General features: G+C 39.9%; 2 protein-coding genes and 1 long non-coding RNA gene across 4 annotated transcripts in view; 2 read left to right on the forward strand and 1 right to left on the reverse strand.

Annotated features, from left to right (window-relative positions):
• The window catches only part of si:dkey-98f17.5 (uncharacterized protein LOC569123 homolog), a 16,396-nt gene extending 14,760 nt beyond the window's left edge, over positions 1-1,636 (forward strand). Inside the window, exon 13 of the mRNA XM_054773122.1 lies at positions 730-1,636. The gene's annotated coding sequence lies outside the window, so the exon portion shown is untranslated. The remainder of the gene's footprint in view (positions 1-729) is intronic.
• Positions 61-26,529, reverse strand: part of LOC129179640 (apoptosis-inducing factor 3) — a 27,552-nt gene continuing 1,083 nt past the window's right edge. The window contains exons 2-21 of one of the 2 annotated variants that reach the window (XM_054773120.1): positions 16,259-16,482; positions 14,206-14,419; positions 12,422-12,531; positions 12,223-12,332; positions 12,099-12,143; positions 11,909-12,005; positions 10,502-10,614; positions 10,202-10,288; positions 8,960-9,051; positions 8,754-8,884; positions 8,536-8,651; positions 8,378-8,449; positions 8,096-8,159; positions 7,719-7,795; positions 6,296-6,413; positions 6,116-6,214; positions 5,936-6,011; positions 5,663-5,767; positions 3,275-3,288; positions 61-3,179 (exon numbers count right to left, since the gene is read on the reverse strand). In XM_054773120.1, coding sequence (XP_054629095.1) covers positions 3,157-3,179; positions 3,275-3,288; positions 5,663-5,767; positions 5,936-6,011; positions 6,116-6,214; positions 6,296-6,413; positions 7,719-7,795; positions 8,096-8,159; positions 8,378-8,449; positions 8,536-8,651; positions 8,754-8,884; positions 8,960-9,051; positions 10,202-10,288; positions 10,502-10,614; positions 11,909-12,005; positions 12,099-12,143; positions 12,223-12,332; positions 12,422-12,531; positions 14,206-14,419; positions 16,259-16,289 — 1,794 coding nt within the window. In that variant the 5' untranslated portion in view covers positions 16,290-16,482 and the 3' untranslated portion in view covers positions 61-3,156. The remainder of the gene's footprint in view (positions 3,180-3,274; positions 3,289-5,662; positions 5,768-5,935; positions 6,012-6,115; positions 6,215-6,295; positions 6,414-7,718; positions 7,796-8,095; positions 8,160-8,377; positions 8,450-8,535; positions 8,652-8,753; positions 8,885-8,959; positions 9,052-10,201; positions 10,289-10,501; positions 10,615-11,908; positions 12,006-12,098; positions 12,144-12,222; positions 12,333-12,421; positions 12,532-14,205; positions 14,420-16,258; positions 16,483-26,529) is intronic. The other variant, XM_054773119.1, reaches the window with a different exon arrangement.
• LOC129179644 (uncharacterized) overlaps positions 17,725-26,529 on the forward strand; it is a 13,079-nt gene continuing 4,274 nt past the window's right edge. Inside the window, exons 1-2 of the long non-coding RNA XR_008570019.1 lie at positions 17,725-17,847; positions 21,771-21,888. This is a non-coding gene — a long non-coding RNA (uncharacterized LOC129179644). The remainder of the gene's footprint in view (positions 17,848-21,770; positions 21,889-26,529) is intronic.

The raw sequence follows: 26,529 nt of genomic DNA on the forward strand, positions 1-26,529 counted from the left end.
AGTAATCATGAGTGCAGAATCATAAGGTGCCGTAACTGGAATAATGACTCATTTGGAGAAGCAGAAGAATTTTATTTCAAAGTTGTAGTTATAAAAAGCCCATGCATCCCACCTGCTTCCACCAGTGCCTCTAGTTTATACAGACAGAACCCAGGATGGAGTGGTAATTTGATAAAAATATATTAAAGCAAGTCATTCCTTTCTTATTGTAGAAGTACAGAGTAACCATGCAGGCTACAAACCTCAGTTCCCTGAGTTAGTAACAAAACCATCCCCATGGAGGAGACCGGTATCAGCAATTAGCATCATCAATATCATCATCATCATTTTGTATTGTCTTAAACAATACTTCAATCTATTGTGCAAGCATTAATGTGAAATCAAAGGGATCAAACTTTATTTGTACAAACAAGACAGCCAATAATAAGAGGTATATTTAAATCTTTAAACATTATTTAGTAAAGCCGCATGTGTGCCTATGTGTAGCCTAATAAGATTCACTCTTATATCTGACACAACTCTTTTATTGGATCTCATTAGAAGCATGTGTACTGAAAGAGGACCTATTATACTAATTTTGAAGCCTTTGTATTGAGTTCTGGACTCCTATAGAGCAGCTGCACACGATAACCCGCAAAGAAAGCTTTTTAGATCTTCCAGACTCTGCACCTCTTCTTGCAGTGTTTCCTGCATCCCGCGCAATTTACTCCACCCCCTGCCCTCCTCCAGGTATGCCTCCCGCCGAGCCCATTCCACTGTGATTGGTCGCACTCCCAAGCGCTCCTGAGGACTTCCGGACAGCTGCCGGACCCCTTTTGTCTGATTGCTTACACAAAATGAACAGTTAGGACATTGATAAATTGTTACTTACAGCTTGCTCTTCTGGCTCTTCAACACAATCAAGAAACTTTGGAAAGGTGTCGGACTTCAGCAACAGTTTGGCGGGTAGTTCAGCTTTGTATTGGCCCATGTTCACAAAACAGTCCCGTGTGAAGTGCGGTTGACAGATGAGCATATTCTTCTCTTGCTGGCCGGGAATCAGCAACTCCAACTACTTCTGCCTGATGCTTGCCTCTTTAGGCACACCTGAACAAACATTTCCTGGGAGCCATTTCTCGACGTGCTAACACAGAGTGAAGAAGAGCGGGTGTGCTGGGCATGCCAGTATAAAGAAGTCCGTGTTACATTGACGTCAATGGAACTCGGTGTTTAAAAAAACTCTGTAAAACACAGCATGCAGAGCTGTTCAAATCTTCCAAATCTCATTATCTGACGCGTTGGCATCATTTAACATGAGAATACAACATTGTAACATTTATAGGTCAGAAAAAAGGAAAAGCATAATAGGTCCCCTTTTCATAAAGTGTCTTGTGAGCCTTCTAGACAAAAAAGATCTATCATGCAGATAAAAGGCCTGTACACAAGGATGCCATCATTCCATTATTAAAAAAAAAAAAAGTCAAATAGTATTTTTTTTATTTAGTTACAGTGCATTCACCGTATTTTCTGGACTATAAGTCGCTCCGGAATACAAGTCACACCAGCCAAAAATGATGATGCATAAACGATGAAGAGTAAAAAAAAAACTATGGACTATAAGTCGCATTTTTGGGTGGAAATTTATTTTATAAAATCAGAGACCAACAACAGACATTTAATCTTGAAAGGCAACTTATAGTAATAACAATGAAACGGAGAACAACAGGCTAAATAGGCGTCTGTTGAATAGGTGGTATGTTAACGTAACATAGTTATTCATACAGTTATTTAGATAACTACAGGTAAAGCCTAAACAACCCGCAAAGTCGTCTATATTCATCGTCTTGGCACCTACCTGGGCGTGGAGATGTAACTGCACTGTTGACAAGCCTCTCCCGGCAGTGCGTTGTTCAAGCATCCATTTGTGAACTTGTTCCGCTAGCTGTGGCCATCTAGCCTTTAGCCCGTGATTAGCTTTGTTTGAGTATCCTCCGCTTTTTGCCAGGTCCCTCACAAGTTTCTCATTCAGTCCAAATTTTCTTTCTGCTGCTCGATTACCGTTTTCGGCTGCATATTTCACTACTTGCAGCTTGTAATCTGGAGGATATGATTTTCTTTTTGGGGGCATTTGTGACTGTCATGCGCATGCCAAAGTAAAGGGGAATCTGGAGCCATAGACTGTTAAGGCAATTCTAACCAATGAGAGGCGCAGATGACTTAATTATCGTAGACATATCATAACAAACATGTAGATGTACAGTACAGTAGAAGCAATCACAAGCTTCTTGCCATGCTAACATTCCCATGCCATTCTTCCAAAAATAACTTGTGAAAGTTGTCCCACCAGCTAGAGGTCTGATCAGGTCTTGTCCCAAATTGCCATCGCTGGCGGGGGTGTCTTAGCTGTTTAGCGAGCAAAACAGCAGCAGTATAGCATCCTCCGAAGCCCACAATGGCGCCTCTGTTCGTCAATGTAAAGCCACAGAAGGCGTATGTCAAAAGCTTCGTCTTCACCATCCACACGAATATGCTGAAGCCGTAGTTTTAATAAATCCTCTCCCTGGCCGGAGTTGATAAAAACCTCAGTTTGCGTATGCGTGTGGATGAGAGGCCAAAATGTATAGAAAAATAAAATATCCGTATTCGTGTGGACAGGGCCTCAATTGTCTTTATCAGTTGATGTTTACATTGTAAATTTTCAGTGGTAGAGGAGTGATAGGAGTAGCAGATGCTGGCACAGAAGCCTAGAGTGCTCTCTCGTGGCTGTCAGTGTGAAAAAAAAACATGTATAAATTGCTCCGGAGTACAAGTCGCAGGACCAGCCAAACCGTGGAAAATAGTGTGACTTATAGTCCCGAAAATACGGTATATACAGTACAATATTATTAATACAAAAAGATCAAGGCCCAGCTGTGGCTTATCAACAAAGTGTACATGTAGATGGCATCTTGCAGCTGAATTTACTATTGCTTGAAACATGACAACCTGGGTCAAATAAGTCCTGCTGACTAAGCTCTCATGTCAGAGAGTCCCGTCCGTGCCATGTTTCAGTATCTTGACCTCAGTCACAGTCCGGAGACCGGGATAGCTGCTCAGTGTCTCAGCACCATTTAGTGTCCAGAAGTCCAGTGCACGGCTGGTCCGTGCACATGGGAAGTCATTGGGAGCCCTTGTCAATCAACCAGGAAATGTCTCCAGTCCTGTAACAGCAAGGCAGCAGAGAGATACACACAGTTTCATTGCCTCGGTTGTGGGACATAACAATGACCAACTCAATTCTTTTATTTGCTCATACTTGCCAAGAAGGTCCTCCAATTTTTGAGAGTGCATTATTAGAATTGAAAGAAATAATAGATACTCCAGTTAATTTGCACCAAATAAAAATGTCAAATAAAAGACGCAAAAAGCAATAAAGGAATATAAAATGTGTGGAAGTATTAACTCTGCATTGCTTTTTTTGGTTTGTTATTTTGGGGGCTTAACAGAAGGGTACTAATAATGGCAAAAAGGAAGTCTGATGAGATAAAACTGGAAAAATTATTTCTTGCGCTGTAGGAAATCAGTTTACAGACCTTTTGTCCTGGCTGCTCACTAAAATATGGCTAAAGCGATAATAATTCAACATTAATAAGAAAATAAGAACGTCTCAACTACAAAGTCAGCTGCCATCTTTATGTGAAGAGACGCACACAGAGACGCTTACAGTAATCTTCCCTGTGCATGACCATCACATCATAATGGTGTGCATATACAGGTAGTTCATTGTTTTTAGGTTTCACTTGTCAGCATTGAACTTCTTTTTACACTTGTATGACAGGTAATAATGTTAAAATGCTGATGCATGAAGTTAACGACCTAAAGCAAACTTCGCTCTCTACTTCCATATGCGTACACTACATGTCCAAAGGTCCATATACAGTACACTACATGTCCAAAGGAGAAGAAATTGTATTGTTGTACTATACGGTGGTTATCTTATTCGGGGTTCCAGGCTAACTTTTTTTTACTAGGAGCACAGTGGCCCATAACTTAAAATTTTAGGAGCGTAAGCAGAAAATTTAGGGGCGCACACGGAAACCGACTTGCAAAGTAAATATTTGCATTTCCTCTCATTTTCACTGTATTACTGATAAATGCTCACACAAATGACAACTGTCTTCTCTGTCCACCCTGTTTCTATCCATAACTTCTGAAGGCCTCACTGGTGGCATCAGAAATATTAGAACTCCAATACCGCCCTGTTTCCTTTTTCTTTGATGTTTGTCTCCTTTCTTCCTCTTTAGGAGTTAATGTGGGTTGGCAAACTAGCTCATTTGCACGTTACTGTCAACTACTGGGCTGAAGTGTGGAGCACAAGTTTGTCAGTAACAAAAACTACTTTATGTACAAGGACATCTCCATTCAAACGGTGTGCTCATTGTCTTTATGCTAGTTTGTGCTCATTTGTCACGAGATACAGGAATCATGTCTGAATTGAGCAGTTATAATAAATACTAAGAGCGTAAGCAAATATTCTTTGGTGAGCTACTGAACTGATTAGACGGTGAGCTACTGGTAGTTCACAAGCTACCTGTTAAGATCCCGCGATAGCGTCACTGTTTTAAAGCTGGACACAATACGTGTTTATGTTGAACAACTTAGACACACAACAAGTGTTTTGAAGACAAGATACTGTATAATTATTATAATGGTGACGAGAGCAAGATCGGTGACACTTTAAAAAAGTAAGTTAGCAAGTACCCCATGAACGTGAGAGCCATCGTAGTTTCCCAGTGGGACAAAAACGAGCTACGAACGAACCGCATTGCTTGTTTGATTTAAACACACAAAATGTCACTGTGGTTAAAAAAAAAAGTGTCACATTTGGAGTCCATAGACCGGAGACTAGGCAGATAACTATAACTAGCTAGCCAGCTTGCTAGCTGCCCCAGTAGAGACAGCAGAGCCAGGAAAAATGTGTAAATAAAGATGATAGAACAGTCAAACTTCAATACGAATCAAACGTGAGCTGTCACACACGCTGGAATCGGTAGGCTTAGGCTGTGACAAGCTGTCGGCAATCCACTACACATTTCACAGACTGTTTTTCACTCTCATGGTATTACAGGACGTCCCTGGTCAATACGGAACACATACTTTTTATCTGGTCAGAAAAGTTCACTCGCAATGTCTCATATTTTAGTCCCAAAATGCGACCATGTAGTCACAGTCTGGAGCCCTATTATTTTTACATGGCAGGTAACTGTTATAATTGTACTTAAAACATTGCTTGTAGATGAGATTTTCTTAAGTGACCCTTAGGATGCTGTTGTGCATTATAGCATGAATTTAATGTACGTGTTAAATATTGCAGTTAGTAATGTCTTATATTTGAAGTTATACATCTATCTAAATCAATCATTTTTCACTTAGTCTTTTTTTTTTAAGTCAAAGTGTTAAATGTCATAGTTGGTATAAGCAGCCCTTTTAACACTTGTTAATTCATCAAGCAAGCAACATAAATCCTTTTTGCAGCTCCGACATGTTATAAATCAAATAAAGTACTTTGGCTGGTATTACACTTGTCATGTGATTAAGTCACATGCTGCTGTTCTCCCTTATAACAGCTGTCAACAAACGTACAGCACATACTGTAAATACTATTGTAATTAGGAACAGGTTTAAGTCTTGGATAGAGACTTACTCCACATCTCGTTTTTTAATCGTCTTTCCGGATCCTAAGACCTCAGCCACTCGGGACACAATGGGATCATAGTTCATGCTGGCCACCGCAACCACCTCCTCTCCCCTGTGGATGACCCGGCAGAGGTCAAAGAAATAAATTTACCACATAAATAGATAAATAGACTTGGAAGAATTGCATCATTCATAACAAGTAGGCAAAGTAGGCATTTGCTTTGCTAATACTGCACAGGTGACACAGCAAACACAGAAAATGTAATTAAACAATACTAACCTGGTGTAAAATGCAACAAATCTCAATTCATCCAGGTCGCCTTGGATGATGACATCATCAAATCCGTCACCGTAACCTTCACAAAATGTCATTCAATGGTGAGCTATTTTCTAAAATAATATTACAGTACAGTATGTAGTACATGACTTTACTGCTAGGGGGCAGTGTCTACTTGCATACCAGCATAGCGTATGGTCTTTCCAAACATGGCTGACCAGAAGTAAGGCACCGTTTTCATCTCAGTGACTCTGCCCATCATGCTGAGAGCTGCGACTCTTCCTGCCAATGAGGTGAATGTAAAAAAAAAAAGAAAACCCACTCATAATTGGTTCAAACAATTATGAGTTATAGACAACACACCGTGCACGTGAGCCATTTGCCAGTGAGGAATGTTGACCTTCTTGTTGTTACGCGGTGGGAAAGGAAAGGTCACCACATCTCCCCCAGCAAAGACATTGTCCACATTGGTCTGCATCATCTCGGAGACAGTTTAAAGAAACAATATGTGTAAATGTGACCTTGAAACAACCCTCTCAAAATCCTCTTGATGGTGGTTTATAATACGTGTTGACCAGCCCGGACACATCTAGCTATAGCATCAAGGCTAATGTTACTGTTGAGTTGTGTGCAGTCAATTTGACATACTAAACAATTGATCATGTTTATTTTAAAGCGTGACGCTACAAGAGGGACATGTTTTGTTCGGGTTCAGCATTTAACAGGAACATTTTATTGGAGAACATGATGGGGCTCTAGCCACTGCAGGCTACATGCTAAAGTACTCTCTGTCTCATTACAGTAGATCCCCGCTTTTAGCAGTACTTATAGTATACAATGTACACTCTATGTATAAGTACTCACCACTAAGGAATGATTTGAGGCCAGATTGACTGCTGAAGCTAGTGTTTCCCTAACCAAACAAACTTTTGCTTATCACAGCACAGAACTATGGTGCGTTCATGGACCGCCGAATAAAGTGCGAAATCTCAATGCTTGATGAAAAAAACATAATTGAACCATAAAGATATGAACATGTAAAAATAGTGGGCTTTCTAACAGTGGTACATGTATGCTGTACTACATGTATTATGCATATTTATAAGTTATTACTGACTTATGGTGATCAGATGTGTTGTCTGTGGGAAAAGGCCTATTTTCAGATTTTAAAAAATCAAAATAATAATTTTTACATAAAAAATCAGAGAATATGCCGGGCCATGAATGCTGAATTGCGAATGTGCGGGGACCCACTGTACTTACTTAAAATCTCTTTTGTACTAGGGATTATAATCGGTATAATAAATGAAAAATGCCAAAAATAATAAATAACTCTAGTTTTGAAAAATTGGTACATATGTCAGTCACGCCCATTATACTATTGACTTGGCAACTGCCCCACACAAGAAAGAAAAGACATAGAGAGCTAGCACGAAGACAGGCAAATGGGCACACACTAAGCAGGTTACTCCACAAAATTTCATGAAAGGTGTATACGCCGACAAATCATTTGAACCACTAGGTCACAAGACACCGTGAGGTGTTCTGTAGCAGATATCTGTGCAAATAAGCACCTTTTTAAACAAAACAATTTACTGCTGGTGATTGCTATTGAGCCCAGTGGCTTAAAAGTGCATTATATTTGATACCTTCAGCAATAGAGCTGGATCGAAATTGGAAAACATCCAATTCTTCCTTACTGTGTCTTTAAAAGAATAACATGGGGCAAGTACCGTCATCATTGTATCAGTTTAAAGCATGCTTGCAGCTGTGTGTAGCAAAATACCTTGCTGACAGTGATGAAGCCCTTTGAGTCCAGGTGAATGCCGCTCTGTTTCAAGAAGCTTGTTGCAGGAACACATCCTGCAGGACAGATAAGCAGTAAACATGTGTCATTGTCCAAATGGTAAAAAGAAATGGACCTTTGTTATATACAAGTATTTTGCATGCTTTTTTAGGATGGTCATTTTTTGTCTTGACCACATGTTGGCACTGTTTTTCATAATGCAGTGCTTGTCAACCATCATTATCCATATCCATGTCTTGTGGCTAATTTGCACGAGTCCACTGTGACTTATTTCCCAACAAAAGTGACCATCATCACCGTTTTTCCCAAAACCACACTTTGAAGAATGTGCATTGTGTTTTAATGCTGGACCTCACCTGCTCCAATGACGCACACATCTGCTCTCAGGATTTTGCCACTCTTCAGTACCACCTCCTTCAGCTGTTGGAACACCACATAACACAAAGTTCATCTCAGACATGTTTAGGATTTTGGTGGACATCTGCGTTCTGCTTAATGCTATTTTAGTCATAAAAATTATAACAGATTTTCTGTGATCTGTCCACAAAGAGGCTGTCATGTATGAAGGAGTTAAAACTATACGAAAGTTGAGTGCTGCTGAGCATCATGTCATGCTGGGTCTCTCACTTTGTGAATACCTGTCCATGATGGCCAATCATCTCTGATACCTCATTCAGCATGTAGAACTTCACTCTGTTTGCTTCAAAGAGCTGCAGAGTATCAACATAGACATGACAAAGAACATAAATGCATTATGTGCATTTAAATTAGCAGGATATTAACAGTGTGTCAATACCTTCATTATGGCTTTCCCTACTTTCTCCCCTAGAGCTTTTTTAAACGGGACTGACTCCACCCCAATGATGGAGACGGAGTGGGCCTTGTCAGTCAGAGCTGCAGCCACCTCCATACCTGCCAACAGTATCAATGAACACTTCAAATGTGTAGAATTAAGTTTAAAAATGACAAGTAGCATGGGCTGATTGCTTCTGCATTAACCACCTATTTTCTTACCAACGAAAGAAGTTCCTACAATCACAGCGTTCTTGTTGTTGGCCAGCCTCGCTATGCTATTAGCATCCTCAGGCGTCCATACGTGAAACACATTCCTGACGTCTTTGCCTTTGTAGTTCAGAGCTTTGGGTCTTTTAAACAGAACATTTCATTTAAGTTATTTTGTGAGCAAAAAGCAAGCACAACAAAGGGATATTTTTCCTGACTTGTTTCCTGTGGCGATAAAAAGTTTTCTGTATTCCATCCTGAGTCCATCCTCAAAAGTTACACAGCGCATCTTCACATCAACTGCCACCACCTAAAGACGATATCACAAGTTGGAGTTTTTCAAATATTGCCTGATAATATAAATTTCATGAAAAAGGTACATTTGTCAAAGTAAAGACTCGTGACCCTGATTTGTAGGTGTCTTAAGACATCAGATCACCTCTTAGTTTTAATTTTGAAAGACTTTTAATTATTGGAAAAGTTATTTTGCTAACAGTTGGCTTTATTTGCGATTTCTATAAAGCGTTTTTTTCACTCTAGACCAGGGGTGCTCACACTTTTTCAGCCTGCAAGCTACTTTTAAAATGACCAAGTCCCAGAGGTCTACCTCCTACTATAAACAGAGAGAATATGTGCAGTATATTTATGAGCGTGCAAGTTACAAGTCAAAATGATTTACGTCTTATTATAAAATGTATAACATATATATACAGTAAAATCAAACCGGTAATTGACTAACTTTGAAACGACTATACAGTGTTCCCGCGCTCTATCGCGGCTCAGTCAAAATACGTAACGTTTATTAGACACAAAGTTCATGTGTTATGTCCAGTTTGCGTTTGCTTTCAAACATTACCAATATACAAGAAATGAAAATGATTATGCAAAAGACAATGCAGCCAAAGTCAAGGCAACATATGAACAAGGTTTCAGCAATAGGATTTTCCAATTAATCATTAAACAATAGTTTCACAAACAAAAATGTAGAAAACACACATTTCTATAGTGGAGTTCAGGACGCGAAGCAGAGCCATCAAACAATTAACTTTGTTTCTATATAACAACCTGCTACAAGTGAATGGATAACTTTTGTTATAGATATGGGCATCGACACCTGCAGTCAGCCTGAAATAGGCACCCCTGCACTAGACTTCTACAGTCAGAGTTGCTGCCCCCTATTGATGTGAAGCACATAATATATTCTGCATATGAAAATGAAATAAAGCAATTGAAAACACAAATTAAAAACTGCAGTACATTACACAGTCACATTTTTTTTGCCATCATCGTGATTATTGTAATAGCAATTATTACATGTTATGCCACTACAGGTTTGTCGTTGTTATTGTCATTTTCCTATGCTGATTGGCAGGAAGAAATCACATGGTTCTACTGCCTCATAGTTATCTGTGTGCTGTCCAATTAGACTTAAGTTTAAGTGACCAAATGTGGTGCCTTACCTCTTTTTCTGTGAGCAGTTCAATGTCATGATCTTGCAGAAAGTCCATGGAGCGCAACCTCAGCTGTTCTGCTGTGCTGTCTAGGGACTGAGGGGTAGTTAGTGCTGAATGCATCTATCTAATACAACAAGATCGTCAAGGAAGAGTATCTCTCCTACAGTTTCGAGCTCCAACAAAAGCAATCTGGAAATGTTATTACGGCCATTGTGTTTATAGTGGTATATAAGTATAACGTGTGATGGTGTAAGCTGTAATCTTTACAAGCTCATAAAAAACTCTTCTGGGGCTCTGTGTACAAACCTTACTCAGTTTAGGCCTGTCATAAGGAGGATGTCTGTCCATGGTGCACATGACAATGCGATCTGTGAAGCCCTCTTGCCTCAGCGTCTCTGCACACACCAGACCTGCTGGACCTGCACACATTGACCGTCACTGAGGTAAATTGCTTTCAACCATGATTCTAATTCTCTGAGCAATTGTGTATAAATGCTGAGAGAAGCTGTCCCTGAGCATCCATCCATCTGTTTTCTATGCCGCTTATCCTCAATAGGGTTGCAGGTATGCTAGAGCCTATCCCAGCTGACTTCGGGCGAGAGGCAGGGTACACCATCGCAGGGCACATTGTCCCTGAGCAACAACAATATTTTAAAGAATTACAGTATAACAATTACTACATGCCATGCAATTATGCTCCTAAGGCAGTGGTTCCCAAACATTTTATAGTCATGCACCCCTTCAGACATTTGACCTGAAGCTACGTGCGGGTATTGGAACACCGATATAAACGAAACCTTCAAGATGAAACACACTCAATGCACAAAATCATCAAATGTACTTTGTTCATATGACACACACAGAGCCATGAACAACTAAGTCTCCTTTCTTCTCCGTTCTCCTTGCGCCATGAGGCGTTCAGGCGCACTCGGAATTGTGAGCTTTAGATGATAATTGTTTTTAATTTTTATTCACGTACCCCTATTAGAATTGGTGTACCCCTGGGGGTACGTGTACCCCACTTTGGGACCCTAGGTCCTAGATGCTCGGAGTAGTATAGGATCATAATGGAAGCTTTGTAAGTGGCAAATAAATAAATTATGCCTCGGGGTCCTGCAAAAAAAAGTAATGCAGTGGAACATCTCAAGTTGAATGGCCTAAAGTTGTTTTGGAATTTGGAATTCAACCAGAAATTTCAGGGAAATGATGACTCAAAAGTTTCTCAATACTGGCAGAATGGTGGAAATATGGTTTGCACGTCTACCCCAGAGCCAGGAGGTACTGTGTTTGAATCCGACTCTCTTTGTTTGCATGTTCTCCTCGTGCTTGTGTGGGTTTACTCCGGGTACTGTGGCTTCCTCCCTAAGTCCAGTAGCATATATGCTCGGTTATTTGGAGTCTCAAAATTGTCCATATGTGTGAATGTGAGTTAAAACGGTTACTTGTCTATACGTGCCCTTTGATTAACTTGTCCAGCTGGGGGGTAGGCGCCAGCTCACACGGAACCCTTGACAATGAGTGGTAAAAAAATGAATGCATGACTCCACTGTATTTCAGAAATTACAGTGTATGTGTTTGGAACAAATTGTACATTTTGTTTTATGATTGATAAAAAGGAGCAAAATGCCAATAAAAAGTGAAATACAACACATTCCAATACAACAACAGCAGCAGTCACCTCGTTACAAATAGAAGTATCCACAAGACACTGACCTGATCCAATAATGAGAACATGAGTGAAGCCCGTGCTCGAGTTGATGACTGCTGAACATCGTGCCATGGCCTTTGACCGTTTCTGCGACTGAAGAGCCTGGAAAAGTTATAAAGCTGTCAACCAGCAACTTATGTTTATTTACCTGCATTCATTCTTGCACTTAAAAAAAAAAAAGAAAATCTGTGTCACCTGCTTGTTTGCCCGGATGATGACCTTGTCCTTTTCAACTCTGACCTGGAGCAAACAGACATGAGCCTCGTGTACACGTGCTCAGCGATAAGTGTCAAGAGACAGTTCCGGCTGGGAAGGTCACCTGAAAGGTGGGCAGGCTGTCCAGGCCAGGGAAGTCCTCGATGTCGCCGGTTGCGATGTTAAAACACGCGCCGTGCCAGGGACAACGCACGTGTCCTTTTGACAGTACACCTGACACGACAGAATGCGTCCTTTTCATTTTGAGTGACAATTATTTAAAAAAGGATAATGTTAACGTATACAATTTCTTTATTATTTACCTTTGACCAGAGGGGCGCCGTAGTGTGGACACTTGTGGCCCATTGCTGAGAACTCGCCGTGTTCTTTAATCAACAAGGCTCTGCCACTTCCCAAGTCTACTTCTCGCATCCTTGAAAACATGATGTTCATTCATTTACTTACATTTAGTTACATTTTGTTGCCCATTGCTGGTATCACAAAGAGCACACTCCTCATGTATTTTCGCCAAATCTGTCTGAAGGCTCAAGTGCTGCTCTTGTAGGGATTATTTGGGTCTTTAAGGATATTTTCACAATTGATCACAATTCACAAACGTTTCAGCTGTCCAAATGAACACAGAGTGATTCATTTCATGCAAATGAGCAAACACTCCAGATGATCTGCCAGAAAGAAGTTTCATTTCTGTGGCTCCTTTTGAACTGAAGTGGATCAGAAAGAGAATTGTGTCCTCTTTTGAACCCAAAAACTACTGGTACTTTTCCTGTTTTGTACCATTTTTTTGTCCAATTTAAGACCGACTTCCGTTTATTTAAGTCTTTCAAATGTCTTTACTCATTTGTCCCTTTTCAAGGACAAAAAAATGCCAGCTTCCCAAAAACTGCCGTACAAATATTCTTCATAAATACTTTGATCCATTTTAAACGAGTCAATCTTTTAAAACTACTTCAGGCAGAAATAATGCATAAATATCAAATATGGAATTGTAACCCTTGAAAGGCCAGTATGTTTACATAACCTCACTTTTTCAAAGAAAAAAAACAAATCATGACATCACAAATCATAAAAACAAACATGACACACTTCATTCACCATCATTTTTGCAGAAAACACAAAAGTTATTTTTCTGCATGCTTTAGATGGGACAAAGCCGTGCCATTTGGTGAACAAATGAAAATCAAATTAAAAATTGAAAGCCAGTATAGTAGATCCCCGCTATTCGCTAGGGTTATGCTCCAAAACACCCCGCGAATAACGCAAAAAGCCATAAAAACCCCTCAAAATTCCCTTTTTCAATACCCTAAACCAATGATTCCCAACCAGGGGTACATGTATCCTTAGTGATACACGTGCAAATTGCAGGGAGTATGTGGAAACATTTAATTTCCAAGATGGCAAGTAAATATTCTCAGTCATTTCATATTAAACCAGACAATAAAATGGAACGTGTGCGCTACAGTAACCTGTGGCACAGCAAATCATAACATCTGTGTTACATTCTACTTTTGGAGAATTATCAACACGTATGACTGAGGGGGTACTCATTGTATGACAAAAACACTGCCCTAAACACCATAATATGCCTCTCACAGTTATTCAATGCATTTTAAATTCAGTTTTGCACATTGAGAAAGAACTACAGCCATACAGTACACAGTACGCTTACAAAATGTGCAGTTACACAACATCACATCTTGTCAAAGCATCTTCCTGCTGGAAAATGTGAGTGTATTGACTTATGAGACAGCACCCTCTCCTGGATTCATAGCTGGTGTACTGTCAGGGGGGCATGACAGAAAATAATTGAGAACCACTGGTTTATGTTGAGATAAAAGTGTGGTCAAAAATGGCATTTTCAGTGGTTTTCAGAAAGACATTTTTTGTCATTGGGAAGAAACATGTTGTTTTATTTGCACAGCTTTGCTATTTTAGGCTAGGCCATTTGAAGGAACAAACAAAAAAAAGCATATTGTCTGGCAAATTTGACCCACACCCAGTGGCGCCACCAGGAATTCTGGGCCCCATGGGCCATCCTTTTGCACCATTTCATACTACATTCTCATAAAACAAGGTTTCATTTGCTTACTGTCCATTTTCCAGATCTTTAACGTGGCAGACAGAGGCCTCCACGTAGTCCCGTGATTTGTGGTAGACTTGGAGCGGGGTGGAGTCGTCGTCTGAGCTGTGTCCCAGGGCCCCATTTGGCCTGCAGTCTGCAAAGGGACTCGCCTTGCCATTAGGTGACAGGCCATCCACCTCTTTTTCTTTTTCCAGCAGAGATAGTTCCACTTTGACTTCAACTGCACAACACAGACACGCACACAAGACACTTTTCTTGACATTTTTACGCAGCCCTGCACTTGACACCACATTGTTGTACTTGTATTTTTTGTGTCTTCTCTTATTTTGAGGAGCAGATTTCAGCTAAGAGGGGCCATCTGAACTTAAATTGAGGACAAATCAAATGTGACAACTCCACAAGTGGAACAAATGAAAAAAGGGAGAAGGTGAATGGACTAATTTAAAGGTCAAACTTGCCTTCTTTCGTTCCTTTTCTTTTCTTCTGGTTAGCTGTCACCATGAATTCTTTCATGCTGAGAAAAGCTCACATACTGTATGTCCCCTAAGCAGCATATAAATTGTATTTATTTAGTTTAAATATATTTATATTTGCCGTGGAACACAATTTAGCGAAGTTGAATGTGAATGGATGTGTCTTCTTCCTTTTTTCGTACAAAAAGATAATTCAATTACAAATTAGATATCATTTTCTAACCATGAAACAGCACAGTTTTGGGAACATTTTTAATTTAGGTGCATACATTTTGTAGATTTTGGTTTTGCAGGCATTTGTTTGACTTTGATGCCATGTGATGCGCTGATATTTGAGTTTTATATTACTGAACATGAACTGCAGCAGGCTGTATCTGTTTGTATGGAAAAATGTGCTGATTGTCCAGGTCTTACGCAGTAATCTGGCTGGAATTTTCTCCCACTGAGTAAGTCTTTAATTAAAACTAATGGAAAATCATAGCAGTGTGGGCAAGGGAGAGAGAGAGCAAGTCAAAGAGAATCTCTTGACACTGTGGCAGTTACTCCGCTTCAAAGAAACATCAGCACACAATTTGTATACAACACTTAGTTAGGCTTTGTGTTGTTTTATTCAGACATATCATTTTTCACATTTCACCACCAGCATGTGATGCACTCACCACATGTTTAATCAAAATGCTAAAATACACACCGCTATAATAACCTAGAATTAGGCAGGCAAGCTCATCTCTTCATCAAGCCAGAAATGCAAACACTTAAAACAAATAAGCACCCACTATCCAATTTTAATATTCATGTTTCAGTATATGTATGGTAATCCTCTTGATCAAGATGCCACAGTAACATTAAAATTCCCCCATCAAACACTACCGTGCGAGCAGAGTGGTTTGGGCATCAAAGGGTGCACATAACCCTGTGTGAAGATGGGTAGGTAGGTATTCTTCAAAATACGTCAAACTGGAAATAAATGGCTTTAGCAGATAGATTCACTTCCCCTGGAACACAGTCTGCATTTCTAAGATAAATATACACTTTTCTTCCTCACCTGACTTGACTATATGTAAAAAAAAAAAAAAAAGAGTTATTTGATTGTGCGCAGTGTCCCCATAAATAAAGGCAAGGACATCAGCCTAACTTCATTATTTATCTAAAAATGTCAAAAGCTCAGCGTACTGTTGCCTGTCTCAGCACTAAAGGGTGCGTTATAAAAAAACTGCTGTCAGCTAAAATGTAAGTTCAGACAGGGGAACTATCAGGATGTAACTATCAGCGTTTAGTGTTCTGCAGAGCTACATGGTTCCTACAATGAACAAAAATGCAAATGTTAAATAGGAATACAAGAATGATTATGATGAGTATTGTTATTTATTACTGAAAAAACTGCCAAGTTTGTCCAGCCTATATCAATGTATCAAGATGTTGGTATTGGTATAATGCAGTGCAGTTCTCGACCAATGCATCAAAATGAACATATTTCGACATTAATATCTATCTGACGGTTAGATTATTTACTAATTTATTACTTTGTAAGAACATCCAATTAGCTTGCGCAGCTGTATCTGTACTAAAGAGAAAGCGTCGGTCACCTGGTTTGGGTTTGGAGAAGCATCCGCCCATGGTGGGCCCGAGATTGAGGGACAATGAGGGAGAGGGAGGGAGGGGGAGAGAGAGAGAGAGAGAGACGGGGGGTATGAGTTGGGTCAGATCCTCTGGCCTTTAAATCCTTGGATGTAGAAATGTCACAGAAGTGGAGGTATGTGACCCTGCAGGTCCACGGTGGACATCGCACACATCAAGTCCTCCACATAGTCTGCATGGACAGAAGAGAACACCACATGAACAGCACACACAGCACAACATCTTCGCACCCTTTCACATGTTACTTTGTACACACGCATTGTTAGGGCTTTCCGCTGGGAGGTATTGTCGTTTTCAGCGTTGATAGATTTATTACGTGACCAACATTTTACCCCAATTACCAACGCAGGCAGAGCAGCTATACACGTAGATGCTGTTTTTATTGCACCAAAACATTCTCAGAGAGAAACTTTTCCCAACAATCCAAGAACAGATGCTTTTTCCAGCGTGATGGAGCATTTGCCATATAACGCAAAAGTAATGTAACTAGTAATGTAACTAATCATCAACATTTTGGGTCCATGGCCAGGAAACTCCTCAGACCTTAATCCCTTTGAGCAGGAGTTCCCAACCACCGGGCCGCAGCCCGGTAGCGGTCTGCCATTTTAGACAATTTTGACAGATTTTTTGACACACAGAATATTGTGTTCAACAAATGAAACCTACCAAAAGAAAGATTAGACTCTCGTCTTTCATCAGAGAAAAAAAGTTTGTTTCCATCTTTTTCCGTTCTTTACTAATCAGCAGTAGGACACAAGTACGTTTCAGGAAAATATGGGTTCCCAACAAGAAAAGGGAGAAAAACAGCTTTTCGTGAAAAGATACATTTCAAGCATAACTTCCACTTTGACACAAATGTTTTGACATCAAAATAACAATTTATTTACAAATATAACACCATGAACTATTTACAGTTTTCACATTTGGAACTAAACTGTGTGTGTGCAAGCCTGTGCAAGCCTGCATGCGTTAAAATTTCCCTACAATGTGTAAACTTCTTCTGCATGTTACACTCCTCCAGGCACGTCCTCCTTATGTTAATACATGCAAATGAGCCATGCCTCGCTCTTATTAAATGCACTTCTGCCACCTTGTGGCCGTTTTTATGGCTTAAAACTGCAGTGACAGTGATATCTATTAGTGTACACTTGCGTCATCCCCTCTTTTTGCCCCTCGCTCGCGCAAATAACGTTTGGGATCGGGCGTTCGTGTTTATACAAACGTATGTCTTTGGTATTGAATGAGTTCATTATTTTTTAAAATCAATTTGTAAATAACTACATGAAATTTTACGTAAATGGATCTCCATTTTGGAAACATGGGCCATTATTTTATTCAAAAAATAATATACAGTTAGAAATCACACCGTTTTTGCATGTTTGTCTTGTTTGTTGCAAGTCCCACTTGGTTTGACGGTCCTTGAAGGCACCATCTAACTTTCTCCCACGCTGCACAGATAGACTACTAAACTGTATTTTTTTCAATTTTTCTTTCATATTTGGTCCCAAATGTTCATACTATGTGGGAATGCAGAAAGGTAAGATTTGATGACCTTATTGAGTGTTAATGTAAATATTTGTCCAGTCCACAACCTCAAGTTAATTCATGCTAGCACATGCTAGGCTGCTATGTCACACAGAAACAGTGACGTTATAATCTTCTGAAAAACAAACTCCAGGCTCGTACTGATGGATGGTGGCTCTGTATTCAACTCCAAGCATTGATTATGCAATAATGGTCTGTCATCAGTCAGGATGTAGCCCAGAAGTGAATGGACAGCATGCTATGGTGACTTGAAAAAGAAGGGTCAATACTGCAAATATTAACTTTTTACTAGGGCTGTCAGCTGAATAAAATATTTAATGGTGATTAACCACATTTTGTCCATAGTTAACCCATAATTAATTGCACTTAATCGCAAATAGAAATAAGTTTTTACCTACAATAAGTAAGGCTGTAAATTTCTTTGTGGTAAACGATTTGATACGCAACTACAGATTTTATGTAAAGTGATATCAATTTTGGAATTCCTTTATTTAAAAAATAATATACATTTAGAAATCCCCCAGTTTTTGCATGTTTAATGTGAGCTGTGTTTTGTCCCACTTCGTTTGACGGTCCTTGAACACACCTTCTAACTTTGTCCCACACGGTACAGATAGACTAGTCTAGTGTATTTTTACCCTTTTTCTTTCACCTCATATTTGGTGCCAAATGCTGATACTATGTGGGAATGCATAAAGGCAAGATTTGATGACTTTTTTGAGTGCTAATGTCCACATTTGTTCGGGACGCAACCACTCTGAAAAATGAAGCCCAGCCTTGTACCGGTGGATGGTGCGTCTGTATTCATTTTGTGCTTTAAATTTAATGTTGTTTCTGTCATAGTTTGACACAATCCATAATAAATAAGATAAATTAAATCGCGATAATGTACCTATGTTTTACCGATGTGTTGATGACAGGTACGCTGCTAATGCTAGCACTGCTATCTCTTCAGCTATTGACAGAAGCCCCCAAATAGCCGTCTTTGACAATGTGTGCCGTTAATTAGCAGCTCGTACCCAAATTTTAGCTTGCAGTTCAAAGCAAAGAATCAGCCGAGAGATGGCTAGCAGCTAAAAAAAAACACTCATTAGTTGGGACACCCTTATGCCAAGGTACCTCTGTATAAATGACAATAAAAAATACCGGCAGTGCTTCAGTACCTTCTTGCTTCTCTCTGGCAAGTCGACATACTGCGTGACAATTCGTCACAGCGACCGTAGATACAAATAACTTCTTGAGAGCCGTCTGCCAGGGCTTTGGAGCTAAATTTACCAGTCAAAATAGCCTTTGTCCATTTGTGCTCAATATCTTGCTTGTGGCTCCAAACTATGGTGTGGGTCGAGGGTCAAATAGGACGTGCGCACGTTAATTGCGCGTGAAAAAAAATTGCGCCGTTTAAGGAAACTTCCGCTTTCACTTTGACATCCCATACTTTTTACATAAACTTAATGTAACTGTCATTAAAAGCCGTTGACATGCATGAAGTGCTTGTAATTACACGTCAGTACACCTGCAACATCTGTGCCATTGTTATGTGTGACACAAAGTGCACATTTTGGAGTAGCCTTTTATTGTGGCCAGTCTAAGGGACACCGTCTAATCAGCATCTTGATTTGTCACACCTGTGTCGAAGATGGATTATCTTGGCAAAGGAGGAATTCTAAGTAACATAGATTTAGACATATTTGTCAGCAATATTTGAGAGAGATAGGCCTTTTATGTACATAGAAGTTCAGCTCATGACAAATGGGAGCATAAATAAAAGTGTTGCGTTTATAATGTTGTTGAGTGAATATACATTTTTGTTGAAATGTTAGCTACCACAGTTTTGGACCAATATCTTTATTCTTGTTATTATTATCAGTGATGGTAGTATTTTAGCATTTGTATTTTAGTTTATGTTTACAGCTGTTCCTGGCATTAGTTAAAATGAATTTGAAGCCATGACATAGCAGAACATTTGAATATAATTGTTTTTGTTTTCCAATTCCTGGATCATACAATCCGTCATCATTTAGTGCTTTTGTGCTATCTGTCAATATTACATAACTGGACCAAATGCATCATGTTGGTGCTTGCAAAAAGGAAGCAATCGTGCTAATTGGGAACATTTGACCACACATGGCTACCTTAGTTCATGCATATTGCATAGGGAGTTGAATATTAACAGCTCTCCGACACCTATTAACTCCCTCGTCACAAGTTAGGGGCCCCATGTTATGTTGCCACGTCAGGCTCACATCCCTAGCAGCTCTGGTATTTGAGCCTCATCTACATACAGTGGCTCCACACAGAGCTCAGGCCACTATGGATGTGCGCAGGTTGTGTTGCACAGCACGCAGCTATCCGACAACAAGTTATCCTTGTGATGCAAAAAACCAAAAGAGCTACTTGCTATTCTGAGCACATCTTAATGTCCTTGAACTTCAGGGAGGTAGGGAAAAAAGTGCTCGGTGCTGAATGAACGTGTGCTCTGCAAAGTTCCAAATGGGAAGTGGAAAGATCCCTACTGTGACTGGCCACTCTGCAGCTGGAGATGAACGAAGCAAGGTTTCTTACTCATGACAAGTGTCTTTAGGTCATACTTAAACTACATTAAATTACATTGAAGTCCAAATAATTCTCTTGTTGTAAATTGTATTGATTTGCAAAGTTTCTAAACGTGCAGACGTTTACAAAAAAACAACAACAAAACCATTTTCAACAACTCAACATTGACCATCTATTGAAAGCTTTGTGTGTTTTGCTGCACTACATTTAGCTTTTGTGGCCACTTACTAATTACTTAATTGCTATGCTTACATAAAAAAACATGATTCAATCCATCGTTCTTGACCTTTCCTTTGCATCGACTAAATTTCATTGATGCTGTCTAACCTTGCAGATTGTACCTTTTTAAGGATACGATGTTCAGTGAGTGTGCACCTTGGGGCTCCCACTGAAAGTCATAAACAATCTTATTAGCTGCGCAGGTGTTGACCTAAGACGGGGCTGTCCAAAGTACGAGCGGGGGACCATTTGCGGCCTAGGGCTTCTTTTTTGTTGGCCCACGGCACATTGCAGAAATAGTATTAAACTATTAATCTTAACTCTTGATACTAACAATAACACAAACCTTTGTCCTTAAATATAAATACATTTTTTGTTAGCCTTTTTACAACATTTAAAAATACATAAAAATCCCAAAGAAAGGAACGTTTTCGGGTCAATGACTATTAATATGAGAACATGTTGACAAAATATCTGGAAAGTTCTTCATCAAGGGCTTCATTATGAAGCATCACTCGAAACAGTTTGCTGTAAATTGATTTGTCACCTGTTACTAGTGAACTTAAGATCAAGAGGAGCAACTATCATATCTATATCTATATGTACAGCATGTTGTCCAATGTCCACACATATACGGATATTTTAAAAGCACATATTTTCCATGCGTTATGGAAATATTATCTTGCCCACACGCTGCCCACATGTAATCGAGCTTTTGGAAAACTTTGGCTGTAGTGGAGATTTTAAACATCTCCGGCTTCAGTGTGTGTGTGTGTGTGTGTGTGTGTGTGTGTGTGTGTGTGTGTGGATGGGTAAAACAGAGCTTTTTTGGTTTGTGCCATAACAAATATGTGACATGATGCTGTCATTTTGTGAAGCAGCAGGCACGCGTGGCGATGAAATAAATAATTCATGATGGCTCTGGGCTGCGTGTAAGCGAGCGTGTAAGCGAGCTGTGATAACTTTTTCAGGCTTCTTTTCTATACCACTTGTTCTCATTAGGGATATGGGGGAGCTGGAGCCTATCCCAGCTGACTAGACTCTGTACTGGTCGCCAGTCAATCACAGCACACATACAGTACAGACAACAACCATTCACACTCACATTCACTCACAAACAATTTCTCTCCAATTCCAATTTAGGTAACAAGCTGTTTTTGCGATTTATGAGGAAGCCGCAGTACCTGGAGAAACGCGTCACACCACGCAGGGATGCCCCCCGACAGTGTGAGGCTGACATGCTAACCACTACGACTCTTTGGTGAGTTTAATGAGCTTTTCTCCAAGCATATAAAAATGTTTTTTGGTTGCTGTGTGGTCACTGTATGTACTATATAATAATCTATACTAATCCCTCACTGAGAGCTTTCATGTGAGCTGTCATTTGAGACATGACTCGATGTAGTTTGGGCGCGGCCCCGTTACCAGAAAGTCTTGACCTTAGGCGATCTCCTCAAAGTCAAGTTAAACCACCACCAAAAATCTAACTTCTGTATAAGACTGATGAAACTGAATATTTGCTTTGACCATGACTCTTGACAGTGTTTCCCATTCATTCATTTATTTGTTAAAAAAAAAAATTAAAAACATTTTACCACACAGCAAAGCATGCAGGGTAACCCAGCGAACTCTCTCCCAACACGGGACACTATATTGAGCGAATAATCACACTCCTCTAGATACTTTTTTTCAAAAAGGTGACAAATCTAGCGTCTTTTTCTGCTCTTATTGGACAGACTGACGTTTTTAACTCACACAGGGTGCTCCTCCACCTAAAAGTAATGAACAAATTGATCCATGGTGTAATCAACACACAATCCAGGCCGCAAACTAGTGATGTGCGATACCACTGATTTAGTTTCTGATCCGTTTCCGAGTCAAATTCAGCCTGTTATCGCCAATACTGATCCGATACTGATATTTCTGCAAATTACACTTAATGTGTCTGATAAATTTAAAAAAGTAGTGTATTTCAAATCATAGTTGAAAGTATACAAGACATCAAGAGTAATTTACTTATTTATTTTAAACCCTGGAGTATGTTGAGGTAGCGGCGTGACTTACACTGTAGCCAAGCTAATATACAACAACAGAAAGAACAGGGCGGATGTGAAAATGGCATTGTCCACAATAAATAAACAACCATTCAAATAAATGATGAATTCTCAAAAAGTACAATAAGAATGAAAACTTTATTCACTATATTCACAAGCCATCGTTTCAACAGACTGAGACTGACTGCAGTGCGCGCTTACGCATTACGCACTTTACTCAGCTTGAAGAAAAAGTAGTTCCCACCAACATTCTATCATTCAGTCAAACTCTCAATAATGTAGTTACTTTCTACTTTGTTCCTGTTAATGATATACATTACCTCCGATGACTGAAGTATCAAAAGTGTTGATATTTTCAGTTGAGAATTGATTTTAAAGAGCATGAAAATCTGGCATCGGAAGTATCGATAGTTCAGTATCGATCCACACATCAGCACCACAAACACATTGCAGTCCTGTGGGAAACGCCGCTTGAAAAAACAGTATCACCGATATAACTAGCTTTGGAAGGACGACAAACTGCGATCAAAACAAGCAAACCATTTAGGAATTGTTGTCCCTTTTAGTAATTACACATTTTTATATGAACAAGAAATTGTCTGGGAGCAAGTTGCCATAGCGGTGTTCCAGTGCTCCCAAGTTATTTTGCTCCAAACTAAAGTGGGTTAAGCAGATTTGGTGGTCACAACATATGACGCAGATGCCCGTCCCCAAGCAGTGCTAATAATCCGGCCTGCAAACAAGCTGTCACTTTCACTCATTTCCCCAACTAATGTAAGAACGTTTACAGGAATGTCGGGGGAGAATTTGCAAATACATCCCGTTCGGTTGGTCGGTTGGTGGCCGGCCGAGCCATAACCTGACTGACCGAGAAAATCAGGAATGTTGAGCACCAAGATCCATACCTAACAACAGGTCTGCAATCTCACATTTATACAACTCCACACATCAAAACACACTAGTTGTATCGTTCTAACTGGAAACTGCTGTGCAGAGAAGTGGACTCGTAGCCACCATCGAACTGCTGGCTTTATTAAACACTTGCTTGTCTGGAATGTTGGCCCTCAGGTTAGTGATTAGGCTCCTCTGATCGTCACCAGATAAAAGGCAACATAGCCGACCACGCCTCTTTCCCTCACTTTTGGCTTATAAAATACAAGATAAGACTCTCACCTGTTGAGCAAAAACTGTCAGAGGTCATCTGCTTTGTTTACACTCAGCTTACAAAGATTTCAGTGTAAAAGAATTACCATTTAAAGCGACAAGATGTAGCAATTTCACCACTGCATAACATCCATTCATCCATTTTCTATGCCGCTTGTCCTCACAAGAATATGCTGGAGCCTATCCCAGCTGACTTTGTGCGGGAGGCAGGGTATACCCTGGACTGGTGGCCATTGCATAACAATTCCATTTAATTTTGATGGTACCTGCTTGTAATAGGGAGAAAATGGTATTTGTCACCTACAGTAACTTTCTATAATGCTGGTGGACCAGCCTGTACACCTCCTATGTTCTGTTGCGTGTACAATCCAGGGTTTGTACAAACTATCACACATCAGTAAATCAGTCTTTATGTAAAGACACATGTCCTGTTTGTGGGTGTTTAGCATGCACATGAGCTCTAATTACATTTTTCATTTTGTTATCAACTCCAACTGCTTCCGTCCAGATAAAGGAATAATAAACAGATATATGCCACCGTGTCCATTTTTAATTAAAGCAATTCTATAAAGTACTATGCAATAGAATATTGAAGAATTCATTATTAAGAAGATGGACTTATACTGGAACATATTTCGTCCAATATTGGCATGCGCTCTAATACACACAGTGCCGCAATTAATCTCCACTTAAATAAATAAATTCCGATACCACCCACGAAAAAAAATACTCTGCTGGGACATCTAGCAGACACGGCAACTGTAAAGCTGGCGTTACGGGGGAGCGTTAAAAGAAAGTGCTGCTGCTAAACATTTTAACACGGAGCCAAAAGGAATTAATTTTTATTTTTTTTTCAACGAAAGGAAGAAAGTGAGTTGGTTGGACATTGGCTTTGATTATTGGTGGATTATTTCTAGCGGGTGCAAGTAGTGTCCTGAAACACGATAAGAAGAAAAGCAAAGACTACTGTTCCCGAAGACACAATATGGCAGCCAGACACCACTCGGACACCATCTTTCTGTTTTGTCATGAGTTATCCCGTGAATTCAGTTGTGTTTCTCGCCTTCTTTATCAAAATGCTGGCAACGTTCTTTGGCTCCCTTTTGGGTTACAGTATCGGGGTGGGAAATGTTATTGAATTCAAGAAATGAGTCATGGCAAAACAGGAAGGTGGTGGTGGTAGATCTCGCTGCCACATCGTGTCTTTGGGGACAGTCACATCAAGAATCGCGTCTTCAATGAAGGTGAAAGTAACCTTAAATGCTCGTTTATCCCTTTTATTTGTCATTTATATGTATTATATGCATTTTGAAGTGTTTTCTGGAACAGATTCATTGGATTTACATTATTTCTTATGGGAATTGATTCGGTTAGCATCCATTTCGGGTAGAGTCACACCTTCTGGAACAAATTAATGACTCTAACTAAGGTTCCGCTGTACAGTCATGACTGTAAATGACATCTGAAAGACATGCTAGCAAACAAGAGGCATTGATATCATCAGAGTTTTAGAATCATTAGACAAACGGTACGGACTTCTGGACAATTAGTTGCTATATGAGTCCTGCCAGATGTTGCTTGGTGCTTGACGGTGGCCATGTTTTTCAATTACTCTTGTTCAAATTTTACATACGTGTACTTCTCAGTCCCATAAAAATGTAAACAAAATTTTACATTGATTCGGCTTCGGCTCTGTAGCGTGCATTGAGATGGGTGAGAAATTTCAAGTCGCAACTTGACTAAAAATTTGGGGTTTAATAACAGCGCTACCATGTCGAGTATTTGTCATAAAAATAATAGCATAGGCAACACAGGAGGGGTAGGATTTGGTATTATTTACATAAACTCCTGATCAAAATTTTCAGACCAGTTGAAAAATTGCAAAAATTTACATTTTGCACCGTTGAATCTTGTGGAGGTTCTAAGTAGAGTTTCAAAATGCAAAAAGAAAACAATGGGAGTGAGCCAAAAAAAAATAATGAGTGAGCAATTTATTGCAAACAACCATTAAAGTGAAATGGGATGTTCATTGGCTGATTGAAAGTTTAAAACCATAGCTCATGAAAAACCTAGTCATTAGCACACAGACGAGGGCCTTCATTCAGTCATGAGGGATGCCCCCTGCCACATCTCCATATAGCCAGCTGCCGTTTGACGCCCATGCACAACCAGAAGCTCCATTGTTCCACTGAAGGAAAAAGCACCCCAGATCAGAATGGCGTTCCCTCCACTGTGCCATGTGGAAAAAATCTCAGGCGCATCTCCTTCTCATGCCAGCAACGTTGGAAGCCATCAGGACCATTAAGGTCGCATTTTTTCTCATCAGAGAATAAAACTTTCTTGCACCTTTCAATGTCCCATGTTTGGTGCTCTGATGCAAATTCCTAACGGACAATTTTGTGGCGGAGACGTAGCCTTTGAAGACGTTTTTTTGTTTTTTAAACCCTTCTCTCGCAGATGCCCTCTGATGGTTATTGGACTGCATTCGGCACCAGTAACAACCGAGGATCGTTCCCTCTGTTGGCGGACGGCCAATCGGATCCTTCGGCTCAGGGACAGTGACATTTTTTGGGTCTACCGCTTGACTTTTTTGTTCCTTAACCCTCAGGATCTTCAGTTTCAAATGATTGTCTTGCTGCGTCCAACCTCAGCAGCAATGGTTCGCTGCGAGAGACCTTGCTTAT

Source organism: Dunckerocampus dactyliophorus, chromosome 4 (genome assembly GCF_027744805.1).
Source record: "Dunckerocampus dactyliophorus isolate RoL2022-P2 chromosome 4, RoL_Ddac_1.1, whole genome shotgun sequence".
Taxonomy (NCBI): Eukaryota; Metazoa; Chordata; class Actinopteri; order Syngnathiformes; family Syngnathidae; genus Dunckerocampus; species Dunckerocampus dactyliophorus.